This window comes from Maylandia zebra, linkage group LG18 (assembly GCF_041146795.1).
Source record: "Maylandia zebra isolate NMK-2024a linkage group LG18, Mzebra_GT3a, whole genome shotgun sequence".
NCBI lineage: Eukaryota > Metazoa > Chordata > Actinopteri > Cichliformes > Cichlidae > Maylandia > Maylandia zebra.
Genome location: NC_135184.1, coordinates 15,753,259 through 15,777,846, shown reverse-complemented (window position 1 = coordinate 15,777,846; position 24,588 = coordinate 15,753,259). Strand labels below are relative to the sequence as shown.

The following is a 24,588-nucleotide window of genomic DNA, read 5'->3' as shown; positions in this document are numbered from 1 at the left end:
GCTGCTTCTCACTCCCACTGTAATTGCACTGATTGTGTAGAAATCTATGAACGCTGTTGTTTTATCAGCCGGGTGTTTCTGGGAAAAATAAATAACAACCTAATTGTGTATCATCAGAGGATAAAATGTGCATTCATTAAATAAAGCTTTGCAGTTGTATATGTTCATGGGCCATATATGTTCTACAAGCATACATGTTTCAAACACCAGTGAGGCAGAGGTGATCGCATGTTAAAGAAGGCATTCTGTGACAATAACCAAAACTTTTGGTAATCTCAAAATCTTGAGCAATCGGTGCGTAGGAAGAGTAAATATTTTTCAGGAGCAGGCCTGCCAAAAGGTTCACATTACTTCCTTGAATGATTGATAGCTTGCCAATTGATTTATGATGCTCAATATGATATTTTGCAAAGCGATTAAAGGTTTCATCTTCTGCTTTCAGATTTCTTGTGAAATCGCCTACAGTTATATTTGCGGACAAATTTACTTCATTGTGAACTGCGGGTGAACTCACCTCAGCGCAGCTGGTTTAGCAGAACTGATCACCGCGTCTTGCAAAAAGGCAAGACCTGACGGATATTTAACTTCAGTAGACACTCTTTAGGCAAGATCTACAAAACAGGAAGCTGTAAATGTGTGAACTACCCCAAAATCCTGATTACAGAACCAAGGTATGACACACTTTGGAGGATAGAAATGTCTACAGAGGGATGCACACAATCTTTTTCTTATACAAAAAAGAACAAAACAACAACAACAACATTATTGTAAGTAGTAATCTGAGTAAAATTATAGTCAAAGGAGCTTGCAAAGAAAAGCGTCTGGACTTCTTTAAGTTACTTGAAGACGTTTCACCTCTCATCCGAGAAGCTTCTTCAGTTCTAAGGTAAAATTATGCTACGAGTAAAATTATACTTGTAAAGTATCAGAAATGAGTGTGAGTGAATTGCCCATAACAGCAATATAAAACTTCTAACCTAAACAAATCAAACATGAGTTTATAACACAATTGCCATGCAAAATACACTTGTAATAATAATAATAATAATAATAATAATAATAATAATAAAAACTACTCCAGAAGCTGCTCTGGTGCTTTCAGTAAAATCACATGATCTTCCTCTGTAGTCAGCGGTGCCCTTGTGGTAAGGGTTTTTCATCAGCTGTGCATACTTAAGTATACTTATAGTATTTGAGTATCTGAGTAGAGTACTTGTAACAATAACCCTCAGCTAGTTTCCAACACGTGCACATGAAAGACATTTTAAAACACCAAATCCAAAACAAAAACACACCTGGACTTCTATGTAGGGCAGTGTATAGACTACAATAACACTGCTGCGATATTTCAGTGCTGCTTGTGCTGCACTCAAACCAATTCTTGGTTTGCCATTCTGGAAATAAACAGTCACTGAGTGCAGGTATTTTATCACACCGTCCAGTCCGGCTCAGAGTGACTTCAATCTGCACAAACACCGACTGCGTGGTGCTTAAAACGCCCACAGAGGAGAAACTGTCACACCAATCATAAATTAAGACGCACTGAGATGAATAATCTTTCTGAAACATGAGAGGGGAATTGTGAATCAGTTGGGTTGTATGTATCGCGGTGCTGCTCCCTCCCCCCCCCCCCCCCTCTCTCTCCGCTGATGGGAGGAGCGCAGAGCAGCTCCTCTCTGTATAAGAAGTGTTGAACGTTCAACAAGGGATTTTACACAGCTACTCAGGAGAAACGAAATGATCTGCCCTGGAGCCGCAGCAAAATGCTGGATGGACACCTACTCCTGGGATGGTTATCGTTCACAGTTATAGTGTATCTTCTCAACTTGCCTGGACCCACCATAGCATATTTCGGGTAAGAGATGACAGACGCACTGTTAAGTCCATGATGCTACTTTTCATTGATTTGATTGGTTCAAAGCAGGTATTTTTTTTTAAATGTCGTAAGTCACTGAAAACTCTTTAGTGAGTTTAGAAAGTGGAATAAGGAAGTTTATTTTTTTAAAACACTGATTTCGGGTCAGCGAGGTATCACCTGGAGGCCTCACAGCTGGTGTGTGCAGCCGGTTGTCTGCTCAAGAATTTACCTCAGTGAAGGTGCTGCTAATTAAAAAAAAGTAGCAGTGTGTTGGTTATCTTAGAATGACATTAAATCAAATATAATCTAATATAATATAGGTGGAAGTATGTATGATTTTGACCGGTGAGAGCCCCCTCCCCTCCATTCTTTCCCTGACAATTGAGCCAGCGCCCACTGTTCAGTGAGCGCAGCACGTTTGAGTGGCAGGTAGCGGTCAAGGGGTTATTTTGCTGAAACACTTGTAAAATCATATCCTTAGTCGACTCTGAAAACAGCCGTGGAGCCGAAAGGTGAGTGTATATGCCTCAGACTCAACAGCTGGTAACAATAAAGCGATCTGACTGACTGAACTGGTGGCCGAAACGTCTGCTCAGCTTGCACAGAAAAAATCCCCCCATCCAGCAAAAACATCACACAACTTTGGCAGTTTTTTTCTTCTTCTGCTACCTCCATCAGATAAAAACGGGAGAAACGAAAACAGCTGGAACACGTGTCAGGAAACTAATCTGAAAAATTTAGCGTTTCGTGAATCGCGTCCCGCACTTAACATTGTTTCATTTAGAAAGCGCACACGGGTGTATATTTCAAAGTAAGTCATTCCCAGGGAACGCCTTGGATTTTAGGTGTAGCCCACTATGACCTCCACTTCAGAGTGGCTACTCATGCTGCACTTTGCTTACTCGTACACTCTACACTCTTAGCTTCCTTTTCTGTCTTAGTTACAGAAGAACATTAACAGTGCTGGGAAGCCAAGGTCATTCAAATGAGGTCAGCATGTCAGGTGGGACCGCAGCCATATTTCACCTGGAGCTGGAGAGTTTTAATCCGAAAAGAAACCCACAGACTGGAATGTACCTGTGCAAGTGGAAATGCACATTAAACACATTTAAGATCTTGGTGCTTTTCTGTATTATCTACAAATATCTCTGTTGATGGGTGCTATTAGTGCTCCCCTACAGGGTAGGCACACACACAGACACACAGAGACAAACGGTTGTAGACTGCAGAGTGATGACACTTGAAGCTTTGCCAGCAGAGTCAAATTTATGGTAGGTATGGGTGTTGTGCAGGATCCAGGAGTGTTAGGTGATCTGGGAACTGATGTGAATCTGCAAGAGAGCACAAGAACTGTCCCCTAAGGGCCCATTAACCTAGTATGTCAGACCTGCCGACCTGTTGAAGTGGGTTTTACATTCTCCTGGAGGCAAATGTTATCTGAATAGTATGTATTCGCTATTGAGTCAAGGCAAAAGAAGTTTTGGAAGTAGTAAAACGCTATGTATCTCACAGTAACTGTTTTTCAGATCTCTGGGTAATATTTTTTTCTTTGTTGGGGGGTGGGGGTGGAGTGTTGCACAAAGTGTTGGCACTAATTTTGGAAACTGGGTGATGCAAGCAAGTTGTATGACACCTGCAGTAGTTCCGTGTGATGGAAATATCTCAGCCCCTTCTGAGCAAAGCATCATCATGTCTAATACTCATGCACGTGTCAAGTAGTTTCTCTCTCTGCCTCTTGGTCTTTGGTTTCAATTCATTTCTAAAATTGCATTAGAAGGACAAATGTATCACTGCTCTCTGTTTCTGTCTCCCCTCCTGTTGCAGTGTCGCCCTTTGGCAGGCACTTGTATTAAAGATGACGTGCCAAATTGGCACCAAAATCAGCCCTAATGGTTCTAATGGTAATGCATATTTACTTATTCAGTTAGCACTTGCTTTCAATTACCTATGTCAGTCTGTTCTCTATCTGTGGCATGTGTAGTGCAGAGAGACATGTGGTATTACAATACTCCAGATTTATTATTCTGTGGCCCAGGGAGAAAGGAATATGAATGAGTGTCAGTGAATGATTTAGCCTTGCTGCTGAGGAACATGAAACATACTGAAAGAGCCTGCGCAGGTGACACAGATACAAAATGTGACTGCCCCGTGGCCGGCTTCCCAGAAACTCGACACCGGTGACACTCCAGCACAGTCTTGCTCAGCTTTGACCAGGGGGCATACTAACACAAACCTGTTCAAATAAGTATTCCATGAGCACGAGGCATCCCTGGGTACTGATTTACTCAAAATAGAGGGTCAATGTTGCATACCCAATTTCCAAAGTGCGGTGGAGCATAAGTGTAACATAAACACAATCTCTCCTGCCTCTAGTCTGCTGTAGCTGAGGGTGGGGTGGGATTCCTGGCGTAGCCAAGCACCCGCTTAAATTGTCATCCTTTGCCACAAGAATGTGAACACTCATTTTCTTTCCCTCAGCCTGTTGTGGCAGGTGCTGGTTCTGCTAAATCCGTTATCATTAGAGCTTGAATTGGAGATGCTCACTGAGCTTGCCTTACTTACCTTAAGGTTACAGCACCTTGATTAGATATGGCGTTAACTGTCAGCAAAGGGGATGATTTGTTTGCTCAGGTGACCCCGTGAGGGCTTAGAGTGCTCTCTGAGACGACTCTGTTGGTTTAAATTTAAGTTTTGGTAAAAGGCTTGTCATTCTGCGGTCTTGTAAACTGTGCTGGATGTGAGTCCTTACACTGAGTCAAGGGTTTGTTTTTCTTTAGCACACATGCGACATATACAGGAAGGCTGCCCACAGTCATGCAACTGGGATTTACTAATCACAGACGCGCCGCAGCATCCGGAAGAAGCAAATATAGCGGTTGCTATTTAATTGCTGCAATATCCTTAAAATCTCTATCATCGGTTTGATCCTGAAGAGCAGAGCTCCTTTCAGATGCAATTATTGTTTTCAGCGCTCCATTAAGTGAGGCAGTAAGCCAAGAGCAACAGGATAGCAAATGGGATGTGTGTAAATTTATTGAGGAGTGATGTTTCTTTTCTTTTTTCTTCAGTGTGCAGCCCATCTGAGGATTTTATCATTTTGCTGACTTAGTTCCTGGCATGTATCAAACGGCATTTTTTTTTAAGTTTCAAAGGAGCCTTACTTCTTGAGCACAGTGCAAAAATGTTAAAATTTGTTTTTTAAGCAGCTCCATCTAACCATTTCCTTTGGTTCCCTCCTCCCCCCCAACCCTCCTGTCTTCTGGCTTGCCTGCCTTATGTGCGTGCTGGCATCCCTGCAGTGGTTTGTGGGGAGCTTCTGGGTGATTACCACTCATTAGAAGGAGCAGAGTTAGTGCGGGCTCAGGCTGGCGTTGCCTGGCAGACAGTGGTGGCAAGCGTCTCATTACCAGGCCTTAAGGACTGATTAGCCCTGACGTGCAGCAGGGCGGGGAGCACCGTTGATAGAGGGATTTCCCAACTACATAGGATATCCTGTGGCCAAAGCCACACCTCAAAGGGTATCACTTTAGCATGAGCCAAGAAGATAGGATTCTCATGACAGTGTAGTGTAGTGAGATCACGCGAACCTGGAAGCTTAGATAGCTGACCGCTCGTCCCTCTTAAAAGAGAGTTTTGTTTTCTTTATATTTCTGTTTGATACATCCAGATTTGAGCTAAGCCAGGCTTTGCTTTGAGCTCTGTACCCTGTTACATCCTTCTGGAGTCCTGCTATGTTAGTGGGTACCACATGGTGGTGCAGTACTGTCTGAGAGTGCAGGATGGTCTTCCATCAGCTCTTTCTTGTGTATAAATAGGAGACAAAACGTGAAAACATTAAATGTAAATGTAGTGCAACATTTACTTGGCTTATGCCCACTTGTGGTCATCCTGCATGATGGGTTCAAAATGTCTTTGAACTTAAGCTTATAGAGCAAAGCTGTACTTTTTTTTTTTTTTTGCACAAATTTACATGTCTTTAAACTGGAAGATGCATAGTGTAGCTGCTGATTTTATGGGTTGAACCATCAGTAATTACAGAGCTTGGTACTCACCTTTGTTAAGAAGAGCTCGGTGGCCCCTGATGTGGGCTGTTATGGGGCTCATACTGTGTAATAACATGGTTGTGATGGATATTTTTGAAGATTGAATGGTTTGGAGAGGCTTTCAAAATGCGTTTGGCGTGCTCACATTTGAAGGAGGTACAGTTCTCGTGTCATCAGGATGCCAAACAAACCACAATTAAGAGACGCTTGATTATAAAAGGGCAGCAGGTCCAGGCGTACATTTCATTGATGGATTGCTTGAAGATACGGAGAGGAAAATCTTCTTGGTTAAAATGCAAACATATGATGATCTTTGCAGATGGAGCTGGAGACATGGGCAATTTTCAAAACAGGAAAACTAATATAGACTCAAGATACTTTTAGTGGTCAGGCATTGATGAGATGATGCTAGTTAGTGTGACCACTATGTCCTGTGTTTTCCATCCTTGACCACAGGCGAGTTTTCTCTGCGTAGTTTGTGGGGATAGAAGAGACATGGCACCTCACACGTGACAAGATTAGCAGACTGTCAAAACCCTCACTTAAAACTTTGGCCTTCCAGAGAATATCTGCTTTTATCACATCCAAGAAAAATAGATTTTGATACATTTAGTGTCTTTTAAAAAAAAAAAAATCAAACAGATTATTTCTGCAGCAGTCAGCATAAAACCCTTTTTTTAGTATCATCCACCTGTTTGCAGGGTAACCTGAGTTTATCTTGCATAAACACGATCATATAGAAGACTAAGCTGATGTGCACTCAGATGCTTCACTGGGATGGGTGTGCTTATATACTCTAAGATTCTCCCAAAAGGCTTATTTATCCATAAAGGCAGAATATTAGTTTGAGAATGGACACAGTGAGACACACACTGATGTGAACAGGCCAAGGCACGGAAGACGTTCTGCGATTCACCCTGGGGCAGATTTCATTTCACGTTGAAAGTGGCCCATTTGCATGACGTTCAGCTGCTTTTTAAATCATCAAGCACTTGTCAAGAGTCAAACTTTTCTCACTCCCGTTAACATACGAGTCACGAGTGAGCACAAAAACAGCCGAAAAAATCGTTGTCAGACGCGGTTAATCGACACTTCGCGTCTTTAACTTTGAAAAATGCTGTGACAAAAGGTATTTGGGCTTTAATATTTGAAATGAGATTTAAAGGAATAACATGTTATATGTGGGAAAAAAAAGTACTGTGTTTGTATCTGCTTTGCTGAATTTCTCTGACCTTAAAGTCTCACCAAATAGCCACAGTGTGGTTCAGCACGTGGAATCGGTGAGAGCCGAGTACAGTATGTGTGCCTGAGTGTGTTTGGTGTGTCGGTGCGCTGGTACAGGGCTACTCTGTGCCATGGTGTGGGCTAGAACTGGGGAGTCATGCGGACACTGCTGCACGCCCAATCTGTGCCAGTCACACAGTGACTATAACTGAGCTGCTGACCTTAGAAGCCTCGAGTTCTCACATAGCAGTTAAACCTCTTACCATGCCCCGCACTCCCATTCCCAGGGCCAGATCCTATAGTGCTGCCACTCGGCTACCAGTTTCCACATTCACAGTCGTGGATTAAAAAGTTAGGCTGGACACTAGATTTTTTCCCCCCCTTTTCCTACTTTTTTGACCTGTAAAACAAAAGTATTTTCTAGTGAAACTTATTACCCATGCGTAGTATCATATACATTTAAAATATCAGAGTCCTGTCTCCTTCAGATACTTTATGGGAGTAGTCTGACATACCCTCTGTGGGTTGTAAATGACCAGAAACGACAGCAGATGACATAACTTTGGGTCATATCCTGTTAAGTCATACAAGATAGCGGACTTCCCCCCCTAGCTTTGTGAACAGCAGTACTTCTAGACATTGCACGACATTCCCACTACGCAGAAAGGCTCATTACTCAACTAATAATGACTTACTTAAGTCCCAGGCCAGTACCACTTTGTTTTGTCGTGTTACTGCACTGTGTCAGTCACAGCTTGTTAGAAGCAATCACAACACCCAGCGCTTTCAACTAGGGACTTATCTTATCTTAGCCATATACACAATCGTTTACTCTTTCCCCCATTTTTTGTTTTTGTTTTAATGATTCGGGGAATTAACAGTTTCTTTCACCATGGAGAAAACGCCTGAGGTCAGTGTAGGATTTCTTCTCTTACACTTCTTCTTGGAGGTGAACAACAGCAACCAGAGAGTCATTCGACACTGATACATGGTTTCTCCAATTATTCATGTCTAAGCTGTGGAGCAGATTGTCAGCAATGGTTAGAGAGGGCCAGTGGGAAAACACTACACACGCTCACATTCCTACTACCTCTGGCATGGCCTGGGATACACCAGATGGGACTTGGGCAGGGTGGTCTGAAGTTCATCCAACATTTCTGAGAAAAGCACACAACTTTCTCCCCCCCCAAAAGGAGGATTTTTAAATGCTGTTATGGCAGCAGGAAAAAGTGAAAGGAAAAGAAAAAGGGATCGCCGATGGTAAGCCTAATTTACTGCAAAAACTCAGAGTTTCAGAGTAATATGCTTTCTTACATTGCACATATTAATATCAGGTGAGCACGGCAGTTTGTCTTCATCACAGTTAAACTTTTCCAGGACACATGTTCACGTCTATCATTGTCTTGTGTAGGTTAAGGTCGTAGACGGCAATAGTTTTGTCTAGAGACCGTTTTGTTTTGAGCCAACAGCTGGGTTGGAATGATTGACATTCGTTTAGACTAACTGACCAGTGGGAATAGGGGAAGTTTGGAGAAAAGGGGAAAAAAGGAGGAGAAGAAGGAGGGGGGTTGGTTGTGATCTAGGAGACAGTAGACCACACAACCTGCAAGTTGAGGCTGATGGAGAAATTGTGGCTTTTGTGCTTTTTTTTTTTTTCCTGTCTGGGCGCATTTAGCCACAACTTGTAGGTGTTGACTTAAGGTTGTAAGACTCCACGTGCGTGTGCACATAGATCCATGCGTGTAGCTGCGTGAATTCTTACCCCAAAAAACAGAAAACTGAAAGTTTTTTTTGTTTGTTTTACTGTATTAACTTGTTGTTTTATTTAAGAAAACATATTTTCAATGATATTGTTTAGCAGGTGGTTTTCTTATCTCCAGGGGGTGATTACACACTAGGTCAGCAATCTGTAATATCATGTTTACTGAATATGGATATCTCCTACAGAGGCTGCAGATCCTAACATAGAAAGCATCCATACAGAGCCGCAGCTCAAGCCCTGTACGTTCTCTTAATTCTTTAAGACTCATCCCTTCTTATGTATCGTCAGCAAAAATTTCTGTTTGGCCGCCAACTGTTCAAAATTCAAACGCACATTAACAAAAAGGAGAAAATAACCTCTTATTCAACAACCAGATGTTTGGCGTGTTTGCTTGATTTAGATTTACTTTTTCTAAGGTTTTCAACTTTAGACTCTCGAGATTAATGTCTATACAGAGACTGTTAATATATGTCTCTGTGGGCACATGAGCACCACGAGTAATTAACAAGCTGCGTTTGTAGTCTGAGAAAGAATTTGTTTAGGCCTAGCACATTTAAGTAATAGGATTTTTTTTCTGACTATGACAGATAGTAGGTATTCTTAGCTGTCTACATACCTTACTAATAAAGAAAGAGCAGAATTACCAGCTGAGGGTCACTTCCAGGAGTGCAATGTAAAGTCAGAGAGCGAGTGATGATGGCAAAGTTTAGAGTTAGTCAATGATTTCCTTGAAGGATTGACTGTCGTGCTCCGCCGCGTGAAATGGGCCGTTTTCGCTGAACCCGCTGCATTGGAAAATGTATATAAAGTAAATGTCACGGGCAATGGGAGGTGCTGACAGGTGGAGAGAAAGGACTAAACAAACTGCACTGTTACCAAGTGAAAGACAGTGGAGGAGGTGCAGCGTGAGAGTAGGTCAGTGATGTCTGCACAGTGTGTAGAGGCAAGAGTGTGAATGGAAAAAGCAAAGCTGAGCAAACATCAGCAGGAATCCCACCTCACATGGGATAATAATGAGTTTTATATGTTGGTGTTATATTCCGTGTGTAATTGGTGTTGCTGTGCCAACACCTCAAACAAAAACACGACAGAAAATGGACCGTGATGTGAAAACACATGTTCGTGCTTTCTTATTCACTGTGGGGAAGATACTGCGAAGATGCATGCGCGTTGCTTTGAAGCGCGCACGTTTCGTGATAATCACGTGGATTCAGGATGGATGCTTTTAATGGACGTGATATAAACGACATGTAGGAGTGAAAACTGTTGGATGTGTTGATGTGAACACGAATCTGACAAGGTTAATTATAGGTAACTTTAAAAAATTGGATATCTACACGGTATATTAGCAGCTGTCTTTGCGTCGTTCACCTTTGACCTTTTCTGTGAATTACATTTATTCTAGAAAAAGTGGTCCCATATTTTTTTAAGAAACGCTCTCATGGAGCGAGCGATTGTTGTCACCGTTGCAGGAAGACTCCAGTTATTCCTTTTTGTCCGAGTCTCAGAGTCGACTTTATGATTGACCCAGGTTAACTCTTATCCAATTCTTTTCCTCTTAGCGAGTTGAATGAGTTCATTCTTCAGCAAACAGCAGTGTGATTTATTTATTTATTTATTTTCTCAGATCATCTTATTGGAATGTGTGCGACCCTTTTGTGTGATAGCAGGGGTCACTGTCCTTCATCCAGGGAAAATATTATCTTGAATCCAGCGAATTTGAATCGGATTAAAATGAACAGCTCCTCTCATCAAGTATTAAAAAGTGCATCCATTTGTAAACATTTTTTTTTTAGAAGAAAATAAAGCACGGTACATCTGCGATACTATTTGACTGCGTTCTCGTCTGCCACAGAGTGGAAACATTGCACAAGAGTGAGCTTTGGCCAGTAGTTTCTTCTCCAGAGATGTGAAGAAGTATTTCTCTGCTCGAATGTCCCTCTCCTCCTCGCTTTGCCTTCAGGCTTTCTTTGCAGCTAGCTAGAACCCCCCCCCCCCCCCTTTCTTTGAAAAAGAGACAATGGTGCTGAGATCAGTGTCGTGTCATCTTTGGCTTCCCTCCAGCTTCACGCTTACCATCATTTTTGTCTCAGACAAGTAGACGTTGCCGAGGCATCTGAGGCCTGTCGTTCTAATACTTGCAGGCATGTAGGGGTTTGGGAAGGTCTGAGCTGATACGTGTTACTGTGCATGTCTTTCTGAGGAATGTCCACAGCATATTGGTATTCGTATATTTCAGCTACCATTAGCAGTCTTTCCAAAGCAGTACACTTAATCGATGTCTCTGTGTTCATTTCCAGACATTTGCATGAGCAAAATGTTGTGTGCATTAAAAAAAGTCTTACATGTTCTTTAACATGACAGGTTCTTTGCTCTGCAGCGTTATTCAATCCCTGACATTCGCTTGCAAAAGAAGTGCTGAGGAAAGGTTGGCAATCGTACGCGACACGCCGGGCCCGTTGGATTTGTTTGTTTAGAGACTTTATGTTTGTTTCCTTGACATTGCAATCAGAGTGTCTTAACAAAGCGTGAAACAATTTAGAGGAAAATGTCAGTTGTTCAGAGAAAGACACCCTTTGCCTCGCTGCGTACGCCTCAAACCATACATTTTTCTTATTCTCCAAGTGTGTTGGGAGGGCGATCTCTGTCAAGACGCAGCTTGCCAGGTTTCCATTTGAACTTGCTGTCAGACAAGTTAAGAATAGGCAAACACACTTTGCAAAAAGAAAACCGTTCGACCCATTCTGAAAGCAAACCCCGAGGACTCCTTTTTTGATTTGACTACACGGATTCTCAACCAGACTATGAATTTATTGTAAAGAAAAATATCAAATAACATCTGTGAACTATTAAGTTCACTGATATTAAATTGAGCACTCGAGGGGAAACATTTCAGTCGGTTATTGGACTTAATAAAACAAATCTTGTGTTGAATAAATCCTGTGACCTTCTGTTCGTGACTCAAGTGATCATGAGTGGTGACAGAATATTCTCTGAAAAATAATAAAGAAGTCTAAAATGTGAGTAATGCGAATCAGCGCTCATCGCTTCTGGTACATTAACTAACCAGGTGTAGACAGTGAGCAGGTGCTCTGCACCTTTACAAAAATATTGCAGAATTTATTTCCATCTTCTTTTCAGACTGCTTGGCTGTAGTAAACTGTGAGGCAACGTTCCCATTTGCTGCGGTTACGCTTCACAGTTATAAAGTTGGACTTCTTTTAATTGGTTTGGCTGTATGCATACTTTTAGCAACCAGGAACGGATGGACAACAATTTATGACTGTTGGTATATTAGTGCTGTGATAGTGGAAATATGAAGGATTAAAGTGTTAATCTTAAATGCTAAATATGTTTTGTCATCACAGCTGAAAGCAGCAAACATTGGCCCAAAAAATAAATGCAGTTCCGATTGCTCTCTTTTCAAAATAAAATAATTCTTCACTGTCTCTCAAGTACGCTTTTTCAGATGTTGTGCCTTGGTGTTGACATGTGCAAGCTGTAATCCTTAGTGCACTGGAAAATTCAGCCTACACTGAATGCCAGAAGTCCAGATCATTGATAAATAATCTCATTGATAAATACTGTGTCGCTCCTTGCACGAGTATCCTTCAAAAGTCTGAAGTCCGGCTGCAAAAAGCACACAGGCCAGAGAGCTTGTGCATTTTGTGAGTTCAGTAAATCCATTTATTCTTCAGTTTCACTTTAACAGTGTAAAGGAGGCCAGAAATTACACATAATGAACAACTAGGGTGCCAGTCCTGTCAGTTGGTGTGACCAAAATGGTCACAGGCTGACAGTCATGTCCCCCGTGTGTGTTTATGAAAGTAATGCCCTGCGCTCTCCATCACAACCTCAGAACGCTGGTTATAGGTTTTGCCAGCTATGTGGCAGTCCCCGCTTTGTGTGTTTTATATATGCATCCCTTAAATAAACTGACGAAAGGAGTGCAAGTCTGCCACATGTTCTCCATACCATGTTTAGAATTGAAATTCTTACTTGCTGTATTTAAAGTACAGCAAGTAATACAGGTGCCTCATTTATGCAGTTGTTCTTAGAGTCTTAAGCTCATTCCTGATGGTCTGCCTTTGTTTGATTCATAAATGTTGCTGAGCGTAATAATAAATAACAAATTTTGTTTAAGCATTATTTAAAAATATAATTTCTAACTTGTACTCGCTTCATCAAGAGCGCTGGGATTAACTTTAACCATTGGCTGTCTGGAGCACCGTGTCATTTCCCAGTAGCCTGAGGGCCACTTTGGGCTACTGTGAACAGTCATCTTGACAGTTTGCTACATTATATGTAGCAAACAGGAGTGAGTTGAAAGACCTCTCAGACACCCTTGACTCCCGCAGACTGCATGCATCTCCACAGCATGCTTAGCATCAGAGTTCACACCCCAAAGACTTGCACAGATGTGCACTTGAATCTGCTCATTCTCGCTTTCTGCAAGGGAGTGCTTCTTAACAGGTAACACCTGTTAAGAAGGTCTTCTTCAATATAAAAGGTTAAAAAAAAGGTCTGGGTCTGGGTGGACTGTAGCTTAAACACACACCCTTCTTGTGGCGGTGTATCTTAAGTTCAGTTTCGGGGGATTTTGTTTGATACTTTTGTTTGTCAAAAAATAAAGCTGCAGAGTTCAAGGTTTTCTTTGTGGGCATTTTGAGAGCACTGTTAGCATACAGTGGGGCAAAAAAGTATTTAGTCAGCCACCGATTGTGCAAGTTCCCCCACTTAAAATGATGACAGAGGTCAGTAATTTGCACCAGAGGTACACTTCAACTGTGAGAGACAGAATGTGAAAAAAAAAATCCATGAATCCACATGGTAGGATTTGTAAAGAATTTATTCGTAAATCAGGGTGGAAAATAAGTATTTGGTCAATAACAAAAATACAACTCAATACTTTGTAACATAACCTTTGTTGGCAATAACAGAGGTCAAACGTTTACTATAGGTCTTTACCAGGTTTGCACACACAGTAGCTGGTATTTTGGCCCATTCCTCCATGCAGATCTTCTCGAGAGCAGTGATGTTTTGGGGCTGTCGCCGAGCAACACGGACTTTCAACTCCCGCCACAGATTTTCTATGGGGTTGAGGTCTGGAGACTGGCTAGGCCACTCCAGGACTTTCAAATGCTTCTTACGGAGCCACTCCTTTGTTGCCCGGGCGGTGTGTTTTGGATCATTGTCATGTTGGAAGACCCAGCCTCGTTTCATCTTCAAAGTTCTCACTGATGGAAGGAGGTTTTGGCTCAAAATCTCACGATACATGGCCCCATTCATTCTGTCCTTAACACGGATCAGTCGTCCTGTCCCCTTGGCAGAAAAACAGCCCCATAGCATGATGTTTCCACCCCCATGCTTCACAGTAGGTATGGTGTTCTTGGGATGCAACTCAGTATTCTTCTTCCTCCAAACACGACGAGTTGAGTTTATACCAAAAAGTTCTACTTTGGTTTCATCTGACCACATGACATTCTCCCAATCCTCTGCTGTATCATCCATGTGCTCTCTGGCAAACTTCAGACGGACCTGGACATGCACTGGCTTCAGCAGCGGAACACGTCTGGCACTGCGGGATTTGATTCCCTGCCGTTGTAGTGTGTTACTGATGGTGACCTTTGTTACTTTGGTCCCAGCTCTCTGCAGGTCATTCACCAGGTCCCCCCGTGTGGTTCTGGGATCTTTGCTCACCGTTCTCATGATCATTTTGACCCCACGGGATGAGATCTTGCGTGGAGCCCCAGATCGAGGGAGATTATCAGTGGTCTTGTATGTCTTCCATTTTCTGATGATTGCTCCCACAGTTGATTTTTTCACACCAAGCTGCTTGCCTATTGTAGATTCACTCTTCCCAGTCTGGTGCAGGCCTACAATACTTTTCCTGGTGTCCTTCGAAAGCTCTTTGGTCTTGGCCATGGCGGAGTTTGGAGTCTGACTGTTTGAGGCTGTGGACAGGTGTCTTTTATACAGATGATGAGTTCAAACAGGTGCCATTCATACAGGTAACGAGTGGGGGACAGAAAAGCTTCTTACAGAAGACGTTACAGGTCTGTGAGAGCCAGAGATTTTCCTTGTTTGAGGTGACCAAATACTTATTTTCCACCCTAATTTACGAATAAATTCTTTACAAATCCTACCATGTGGATTCATGGATTTTTTTTTCACATTCTGTCTCTCACAGTTGAAGTGTACCTCTGGTGCAAATTACTGACCTTTGTCATCATTTTAGGTGGGGGAACTTGCACAATCGGTGGCTGACTAAATACTTTTTTGCCCCACTGTACCTGAAAACCTCAGTGTTGAGATTGGCTGGTTGGTCCCATTGTGTTTATAATGTTGTTAACATTTATTCCAGATAAGTGGGCCAGTTTCAGTGACGGGGTTTTGCTACATACCATAATTAATGATAACTGTGACATTATGTCAAATCAGATAACGATATTATGTCAACATCACAAAATACAAAAGAGCACATGAATTAACTTGTTGTTCTTTTGTAGAGTTTATTTTATTTCATTTTTTTCTTTGTAGATACCGACACTTTCACCATCAACATACTTTCCAGTTTCCAAAGTGGATGTCCAATAATCTTTTGACATAATAATTATGTAGTAAAAAGCCTGATGACCAGGTAGTACTCGATTACAATTTGCATGAACAGAGTGGCGTGGGATGGAGTCAAATTGCTGTTCCAGTCTGCCCCTAAGTGAAACCCCTTGATGACATCATAAATGAGAGTTTAGCCCAGAGTGAGGTGGGACAGAAACACAGAACTAAAAAGATCACCACGTTTTATGTCCCCTACAGAAAGTCTAGATTTTCAGATGTAAAGACTTTTATACGATATATAAGACTTTTTATAATGACAGCAGCAATACTGTGTGCCATGTTTAAATCTGTACAGCGAGGTACAACCTGCCACCCATCTGAAGGATCTGGTATAAATATTTAACCAACCATTTGCTGGCTACTGTTTTACTGTAACACGACAGACACGATCACAGAGTACAAATGTTTAAAATGTCCCCACACTAACTGAATGCCTTGTCATCTGCACATTATAACCTCGTACTGCAGTATTAAAGTGTTCAGTATGCAGCTGATGCTGTAAGTTTATTGCTGTAAAATGGAAAAAAAATTGATTTCAGGAACCTTTGGTAGAACGTCAATATACAGCCCATAACCTACGGTCCAGTTGCCCATGTAAATCTTTGTGAATAGGTTGCAATTTTCAGTACAAAGACTTGTGTTCCTACTGGTACTTAAAATGTCACTACAGTAAAAAAAACATAGTAAGTAACCTTTTTTCAGTTTTAAAGGAGAGGAGAAACTAATTACAACTACAGGTATTTTTAAAGCCCACACCACTAATAATACTGTGTACTTACATTGTAAGGCAGAGATATTGATTTCCCTGCTTCTGAAATAAAAAGTTACTGAGTACATTTTCTTTTTTTAAAGTACTCCAGAGGCACTCTTACATTAAGTGCCCCGTTTCTTTTAAATTTCCCCGTGGATAAAAACTTCTCACAAAAATGCTAACAGTATAATTTGTTTCTCCTTTGCTTTAAAACAAAAGCTAATTATAACTCCATTGTTCTACAACGGGATTTTTAGGTATCCAAAATTCAAAAGAATTACATGGTAAACCTGACTTTTCCACCACTGCAGAGAATTTGCTCTTTACTCAGACACACCTCCACCGAGAGTTGATCTCAATCTCCAGCAAATGTTGAATTCCCCTGAACATTAACCACTGAACAGCTGAATTCATTTGAACATTAACCAAACTTTTGAGCATTATGTGAGCAGCTGTGCTTCCTGTGCTGTTTATGCAGTATAGCTTTGTCAGTATCCTGTTGTTCTGTCTGAATACTTTATCAAGACAATCCCAGTATCTTTCTGTTTCCAAATGGCTTGTGATGCTTTCTTCCAGGTTGACAGGTAATGAACCGTTGTCTGTCCTGCCACTGAACTCTTTACCAGAGGAGAGCATAGGCAGGGCCCACTTCAAGCTGTGTGACCGGCTCAAACTAGAAAAGAAGCAGCGCAGGATGTGCAGACGAGACCCGGGCGTGGCGGAGACTCTAAGAGAGGCCATCACCATGAGCGCCCTAGAATGCCAGTACCAATTCCGCTTTGAGAGGTGGAACTGCACCTTAGAGGGGCGCCACCGAGCCAACATATTAAAAAGAGGTGATTATTACTACTTTTCTTCCCATTTGAATATGCATTTTATTCTTGTGCACTTAAAACCTAATGTGTGAGTGAGCCAACTCTTTAGAAAACCCTTTATTTTCCTGTCTCCCAATTGCCACTCTCCATCGGGCTTCTCTAGGATTTAAAGAGACGGCCTTCTTGTACGCCATCTCCTCAGCGGGTCTAACTCATGCCATGGCCAAAGCTTGCAGCGCAGGACGCATGGAGCGCTGTACATGCGACGAGGCCCCCGACCTGGAGAACCGTAAGGCGTGGCAGTGGGGAGGCTGCGGAGACAACCTCAAATACGCAAACAAGTTTGTCAAGGACTTCCTGGGCAAACGCTCGAACAAGGATCTACGTGCACGTGTGGACATGCACAATACGAACGTGGGCATGAAGGTAAGTGCGTCAAATGGTCATGACGTACCGACCGATAGCACTATTTACTTACTTGGTCTATCCAATGACGCGATCTAGCTGCACCATGGGAAATGGGGGATTCATTCGTTCTGGAGCTTGACCCGTGCTTCGAGCCAAAAGTCAGCCGACGCAACAAAAGCAAATATCTCAACATCTGCTGCTTTGATCTCAGATCTCCAACTCCTTCTACAACATTGTTGCCTCTTAGAGGTATATGATGGTCTGTGACAGCAACAATATTAGCTAATAATTTATTGAAAACATTAAATTCGACTTCATTTTAATTTGTGACAGTTATTCATCTACATGTCAGCGATGTTGGAAAACTTTTAAGGAGTAACAGTCAAAGAAAAAGAAAGATTTATCAAACTCTAATTTCATAGCAGTATATTTACCCAAAGTGTCAGCTTCACTCGCCTTTTATTAACGCTGCAATTTCTACAGACTTTGAGTTATTCCATACACATGAATCTAACTAGGAAACACACTTCAGTTTGAAGAGGGTCAGAGTTCATATGGCGAGACAGACATTATGTAAACAGAAAGGTTTGCTAATTGCTTGTATGAATCATTTAAACGATGGGAAAATAGCATTAATACAATATACTCTGAGTTCTTTTTGTCGGCAAACATCAATGTGAAGTACCGATTCATTTTGCGCCATATCCCGGATACACTGCATTTCCATATCTTGGCTTTTGCTTTTGTACTGGAGTTTAAACATTACAGCACTGCTGTTTGACTCAAACTGCTCCATCTTAACTGTCTCCAAATATGTAATTAGGATCACCAGATGGGACCTGAACTTCCCTACACCTGGATGATGTTAACTGGGGCATTTTGGGAGAGCAAAATCAATTGAAAATTGTGAAGTGTTTCAAAAATCCAACACACAAGTTTAAAAGAAACCCAGAGTAATGCTGCTGTAAATTTTAGTGAAATCTGAAAGTGTTCATTAGTCAATATTTGGTTTTCTCTCTCAGATTAGATAGGCTAAGAGTCTCATTTGTGCTCTGGTAGAATTCAGTGATTGTTTGTGGTGAGCAAATACGGGTTTTTCATCTTGGAAGTGTTTTTAATAGCAGAATAAATGCTCCTAATATGTCAAGCCAAAGCAAACTAATGGTCTGGAATATATTTCTTTTACTGTGCTTTGTGCCTGTTGTGGCCTTTTTCATTTTGGTTTCAAAATGAATTACAGCTAAAGCACACTTCCCAAATATTAACAGATATAAAACTCTCCCCCAAACGAATGCGAGCTCTTCCTTTTCAACTTGGCTCTCCTAAATCCAGCCTCCTTGGAGATTTTATTTGTGATAAAAGATTTACAACATTGTTTTGGCTCCTTCTTTGTTTTTTTCTTTTCATAATTTGCACATGTAGCGAGGTGTATCGCATTCGCTCAGGATGAATTCCCACGCCGAGGACAAAATTGGAATGTGCGAGCCTCTGCATCCCCCCGACATTTTAAAGGCTGACCTATCAAATTTTCTTGACCTGCTGGTGTGATGAATATGCACTTCCTGCTCCCCGATCTCACTCACAGTCTGAGAAAAGATTTGTAAATTGTTTCCAAACCCTGTATAAGACAATATGTTATTGTCATTGATTCTCGCGGACACACTCTGCTTTACACATTGTGGTGGATGCAGAAATGAACTCTGGCTGACTGCTAGGGGGTCAAGTGATATTAAAGTAACGTGTTGTGGTCTCTTTAGCTGATAATTCCTCTGTTTCACTTGCAATTATGTGTGATTTTGTGTAAGACAAAAAACGGTTTCTTCGATATTCTTTCTCTTCCCAAACGTTTGCGTGACTTTGCTCTGGGTTATGCCAAAATGACCGCACTATAGCGCTGGGTTGATCAACTCTGGGCTTAAAAAACACATTTTAGTAAAGTACCCAGTACAGGAGGAGGTATGAAGGGTTCCCATAGTTGACTGAATGGATTGTTTTGTGGCTTCTTCTTACCCATAACCTCCCCTCACTTATCATAATAACCACAACTGTTTAATCAAAATTTCATCTGTGGTTATTATAACAAAATCAATCCTCCCACAAACTATAATTCTCTTTTTCTTTTATACAAGAAGCCTCAGACGCCATTGTTCTCCTTTAGTTCACAAGTAATAAGTGAAGTTTTTCCCCTTTAATTATGATATGAAAGAGAGCAATGAATGTAAAATATATGTCTATAACCTTCCCAAGCCGCCGTACTCCACCCAGTTCATCTAGTTGTGAGAATACTTTAATGAATTGGCTCTTTCAAGTTCTGTTTGCTAAACAAAAGCTTGTTAAATTGCATACCTTTCATTGTGTGCCTTCACTGGTTCTCAGTGGTTAACAGTATTGCTCTGTCTCTGGTCCAGGTAATCAAGGCTGGAGTGGAGACCACTTGCAAATGCCACGGCGTATCTGGCTCCTGCACCGTCCAGACCTGTTGGAGGCAGCTCCAGCCCTTCCATGAGATCGGCAAGCAGCTGAAGCAGCGTTACGAGACCTCCGTCAAGGTCGGCAGCTCCACCAACGAGGCCACCGGGGAGGGAGAGATCTCCACGGGCCGCAACCAGCAGCAGCAGCAGCAGCAACAACAACAGCCCCTGCCCGGCCTGAACGATCAAATCCCCCGCACTATGGACTTGCTCCACATCGAGGACTCACCCAGTTTCTGTAGACCCACCAAATATTCACCGGGCACCGCAGCCCGCAAATGCTACAAGGACAAAAACTGTGATGCTATCTGTTGCGGGCGAGGCCACAACACTCAAAGCAGGGAGGTGACCAGGCCTTGCCAATGCCAGGTGCGCTGGTGCTGCTACGTTGAATGCAAGCAGTGCACACAGAGAGAGGAGGTCTACACCTGCAAGGGGTAAACGGGGCACCGTTCAGCCCTTTCAGTCTGAGGAAGGTGGTTGTGTTGAAGAGGAGCATTTTTTTTTCTCATGCAGAGTTTTGCTTTCAGTGTCGGAGCAGCATTCTGCAAGCAAAAAAGGAGCGAGCCAAGAAGCAATAAGCACTTTGAGGGATTTCTGTGGGTTGGGTTTCAGAGGTCCTGCAGAATAAAAACTTTCTCAGACAACTGGGTCAACATCTCAAGCTCTTTATCACAGCGTTACCTTGAAGAGAGACGCTTTCACTTTCCTTTAAGAAAAACAAAAATCTTTGTCATCAATTCACAAGAAAACCGATTAACGCCCAGTTAATGAGGATACAACACAAGGACAGTTACATCAACAGACTGATTTCTGGGGCTTTGCCCAAAGAGGAATGGTGTGTGTGTGTGTTTGTCAATTTTTACGTGTGTACAGTATTTGTAAGCATGTGAACATGAGGTAGATAGCGAGGGGGGGGGAGCGGAAAAATTAAGTGACGACTTTTTATGGCGATTCAAAACCATATACGGAAACTGAAAAAAAAAGGAAAAAGACAGGGTGTAAGAATTACTCTACACGCACATATTTACACTCACACACATTGTGTGTTTGCATATATATGTACATAAATTCAGTTATATTGTAATGATATTATATAAGCCACTTATCTAACTATGTTAAAACAAACCACTAACCACACAAATGTTTTGTTGTTTGTGTGCTCTTGCTCAGTTTTCTTTTTGATTCATGTTGACAAGGCCCTTTGGAAAGCAGCACGCTTGTGTCTGACATCTTTCTGTGGATAATTTATAGATCCTTTGGGACTACTCCTTCATGAGGAGGAACAAAAATATCTTTAATTTTTTCTTTTTTTGTAATATTGTAATATGAAGCTGTTAGTGCATACATTAACAGAAGATAACTAAACCAGTCAGTTTAGGCTATTCTCGGCCAGTGTTCAGGGAATAACTTAAACCACTATATGTGTTTGACTAAACCAGAAAGAACATCTGAATCCAAGGTGGAGATGACAGCGGCCTTGTTATTACAGTCAAAAGCATAGCAACAGGTGATCTCTTGATCAGCAGAAGGCCCACGTGAGACTCAGATCAAAAAGTGTAGAGCTTTGTGAAGCTTAAATCTACTTTGTAGTTCTAAAGAAAACTGTGGAGAACTGGAGGAATTTAACTCCCTGCTATTTCGTATTCTTCCTTCCTCTTCTGCTTCCACAAATTTGATTGAGCCATATGAAATACATTGACACGCAGTGTGTACAGTGGAAGTTCAAACAGTATGGGGCGACTGACTTTTTGTTCAAGTGAAGATGAAAGCACAAGCCTCTTAGCTAATATAAAGATCTATTATAAAACTAATATTTGTGTAATTGTTCCGCAAATTTATGTCTACGTTTTACTAATCGGCTGTCTTCTTTCTGAAGTCAGTGAAGTTGTTTTTATAAGTTAACTTTACCTTTTCATCTTATTGCTGAGCACCTTTTGACACAGTTAACACAACGCAGCATGCTGACCCCACCATACAAGAGTGACGGTTTGACACTGCAGGAAGTACTGCGTGGTATGAAATAATAAACTTCAGTCTGGTTTTTCCTTAGCCTATCATAAAGAAACAGAGGAAACTGCTACTTTTAACAAAATTTGCCCATCAGCACCTCTAAACTCACTGTTTGGCCTCCTATATCTTGTTTGTTTAATCCAGGAAGTTAAACCACGCCTCGTCTTTGTTACGCTTTTTTGTACATATTAAACAGACAGGATGTAACTTGTTAATCAGTGAACCTTAAAGGTACTGAAAGGTGGCTTTTGATACCTTAGGGCACATTTCAGTCTCGCTGTGTCCAAGTTTGCGGCGTTTATGCAAAGCTAACTAGCTGACTGATAAGAAGAACATGCAAATTGTTTCCATTACAGTTTTATGAGAAATGCCTCTGTGCACACAAACAATGCAGACAAAATTTTGTCATATTCTCAGCACTTAGTGCTTAGAAACATTATATTTTATCAAATACAGGACCTTATAGGCCATATTTTAGATTGGTGTGAATTAACTACTGAGTGAGGGACCCAGCTTTGTATTATAGCACCATTCACGCACTGAAGCCCAAAAGCCCTTTAAAGTATTTAAAGATCTGTATTTATGGATACAGTGCAGTGCAGAATCTTTTTTTCTTCTTGTTTTTTATTAAAAAATGTAAATAGCAAAGGTTTCTTCTCCTGTGGTATAGAGACAAAAGTGAGGCACATGTTCAACTCTCACAAGCATCTGAAACACAAATTGAAATTAAATAAATGAGTGAAGCATTTGCTGAAACGGCATACAGCTGCTGAAACGAGATGATTACGGATTTCAATCATCAATGCTGCACAGTGCATTTTTAAAAAGGAGTTTCACAGTGATTTAAATCAAAGCTCCCTCTGATAAGAAGAGAACCGTGCATGGCTTATTTGTCTAAAGGAGATGAATTCCAAGCATTTTGATATGAGATGGCATGCCAAATAAAGACTGGTCAAAACATATACATAGAACTTTGCACGCTACATGGAAACCATAATAGCTATGCAGAGACGCAAAGCACAAATGCCTGCTTGCCACAGCTTCTGGTGTGTGTTTGCGCCACACACTCCGCCTCAGCCGAAACATGGTGAGGTTCTCTACCATTGAACGGATTCAAAACAGACACGACAGGAAATGCAAACAGATTGCATTTTTGTTTGTTTATAGATTGTACATAGGCGTAGAAATTTAGTCCAGAAAAGAGGAGCATGATGCAGCAGTCCGCTGGGTTTTTAGATGTCACAGTCATCCACGCTCTCAAATCCAAAACTCTGCACTGTTTAGTCATCAGTGGATCATGTACAAAATTCTATGTTGTAGAGAAAAGAAAGATAAATTATTTTTTAAATATATTATGAGCATGTGTTTAGTGTAAATAACTTCAAAGTCTAAATTGATTTTATATCCTGTATTTTTTACTCTGTTTTCTTTTTGGGTGTTTGTTCCTTTTGGGGTGGAGGCTTCGAGAAGCAGTGTATACTATCAACATATTTCATTTTATATCTCAAGATTGTTATCTAAGCACTAACAAATCCTAACAAAATTCAAATCAGCTCACTTTTAGTTGGTTTAATTCACTCGCGGTAATGCAGTTTCTGAAAGCATGCAAAGAAAATCACAGTTATCAAGAATATTTTATAGAACTTAATCTTGTATAATCAGCGGTTTTGTGAAAGGACTGATGATCAGTATGGACTTGTTCACCTTAGGGTCACTTTACATGTACATGTACTTTTTGTTAGGATTTGTGCTGTGCTTGTAAAACAAAGATAAAATACACCAGCTATGTATTGTCCTTTGTGATAATATTACACCAACAAAGCTTTGTCCATGTTCACTTATTCATGTCTTATGGGAACTCTAAATTATTTTCCTCTACCTCATGTGTATAGCTTGTAGGTTTAAACAGATCACAAATGACTGGTAAGAATGTATTTAAGTTATTTAACATCTTTGTATAACAAAGGCGGAAAAAATCTGAAATAATAAATGGATTTTTAAATTATTTAATATGTACGTGCATTATTTGGTAGCATTGAAGTTTAATTAGTATATCATGCCTTGAATTTAAAGTTCTTCCATTACTGATGACACATATTTGCTGGATTCAGCCTCTGAAAATGTGAAATTAATAGTGATGTGCGGATCGATCCTGAAATATCGATTCCTCCGATACCAATCATTTATGTTCTAGAATCGATTCTCACATTAAAATATCGATATTTTAGTAATTTAGGGTAAATTTGTAGTTTATCATTAACAGGAACACAGTGGAAAGAAACTATAACATTCGGATTGTCTACATTCGAAGGAACAACTTCCTCTTCCGGGTTTCATAGTCATGTGTGAAATATAGCTGTATAAATGTGTCGCAGCCTCTTGGCGTGCGCACTCACAAGAATGGCTGAGCGTAATTGGAGTCATGTGCGGACGTATTTTACCTCCACAAACAGCTGAGGCATGGTTTACGATACATGTGGCAAAAAAGTGAGGTGCTGTGGCAACACCACTGACCTTGTCAAACACCTCAGAGTAAATCATATCACAGAATATGACGAGCATATGTTGAGGCGAACTGAAGAGGAGGAGTGGACAGGTGCTGCTAGGGCGAGACAGATGTCTCTC

General features: G+C 41.2%; 1 protein-coding gene across 1 annotated transcript; it reads left to right on the top strand.

Moving 5' to 3' along the window:
- The first annotated feature begins 1,718 nt into the window (after positions 1-1,718).
- Positions 1,719-23,968, top strand: wnt9a (wingless-type MMTV integration site family, member 9A). Its single transcript, XM_004542831.4, has 4 exons — positions 1,719-1,855; positions 16,833-17,092; positions 17,235-17,497; positions 19,888-23,968. The coding sequence occupies exons 1-4, from the start codon at positions 1,764-1,766 to the stop codon at positions 20,389-20,391; spliced, it is 1,119 nt and encodes a 372-aa protein (XP_004542888.1). The 5' UTR covers positions 1,719-1,763; the 3' UTR covers positions 20,392-23,968.
- The last annotated feature ends 620 nt before the right edge of the window (positions 23,969-24,588 follow it).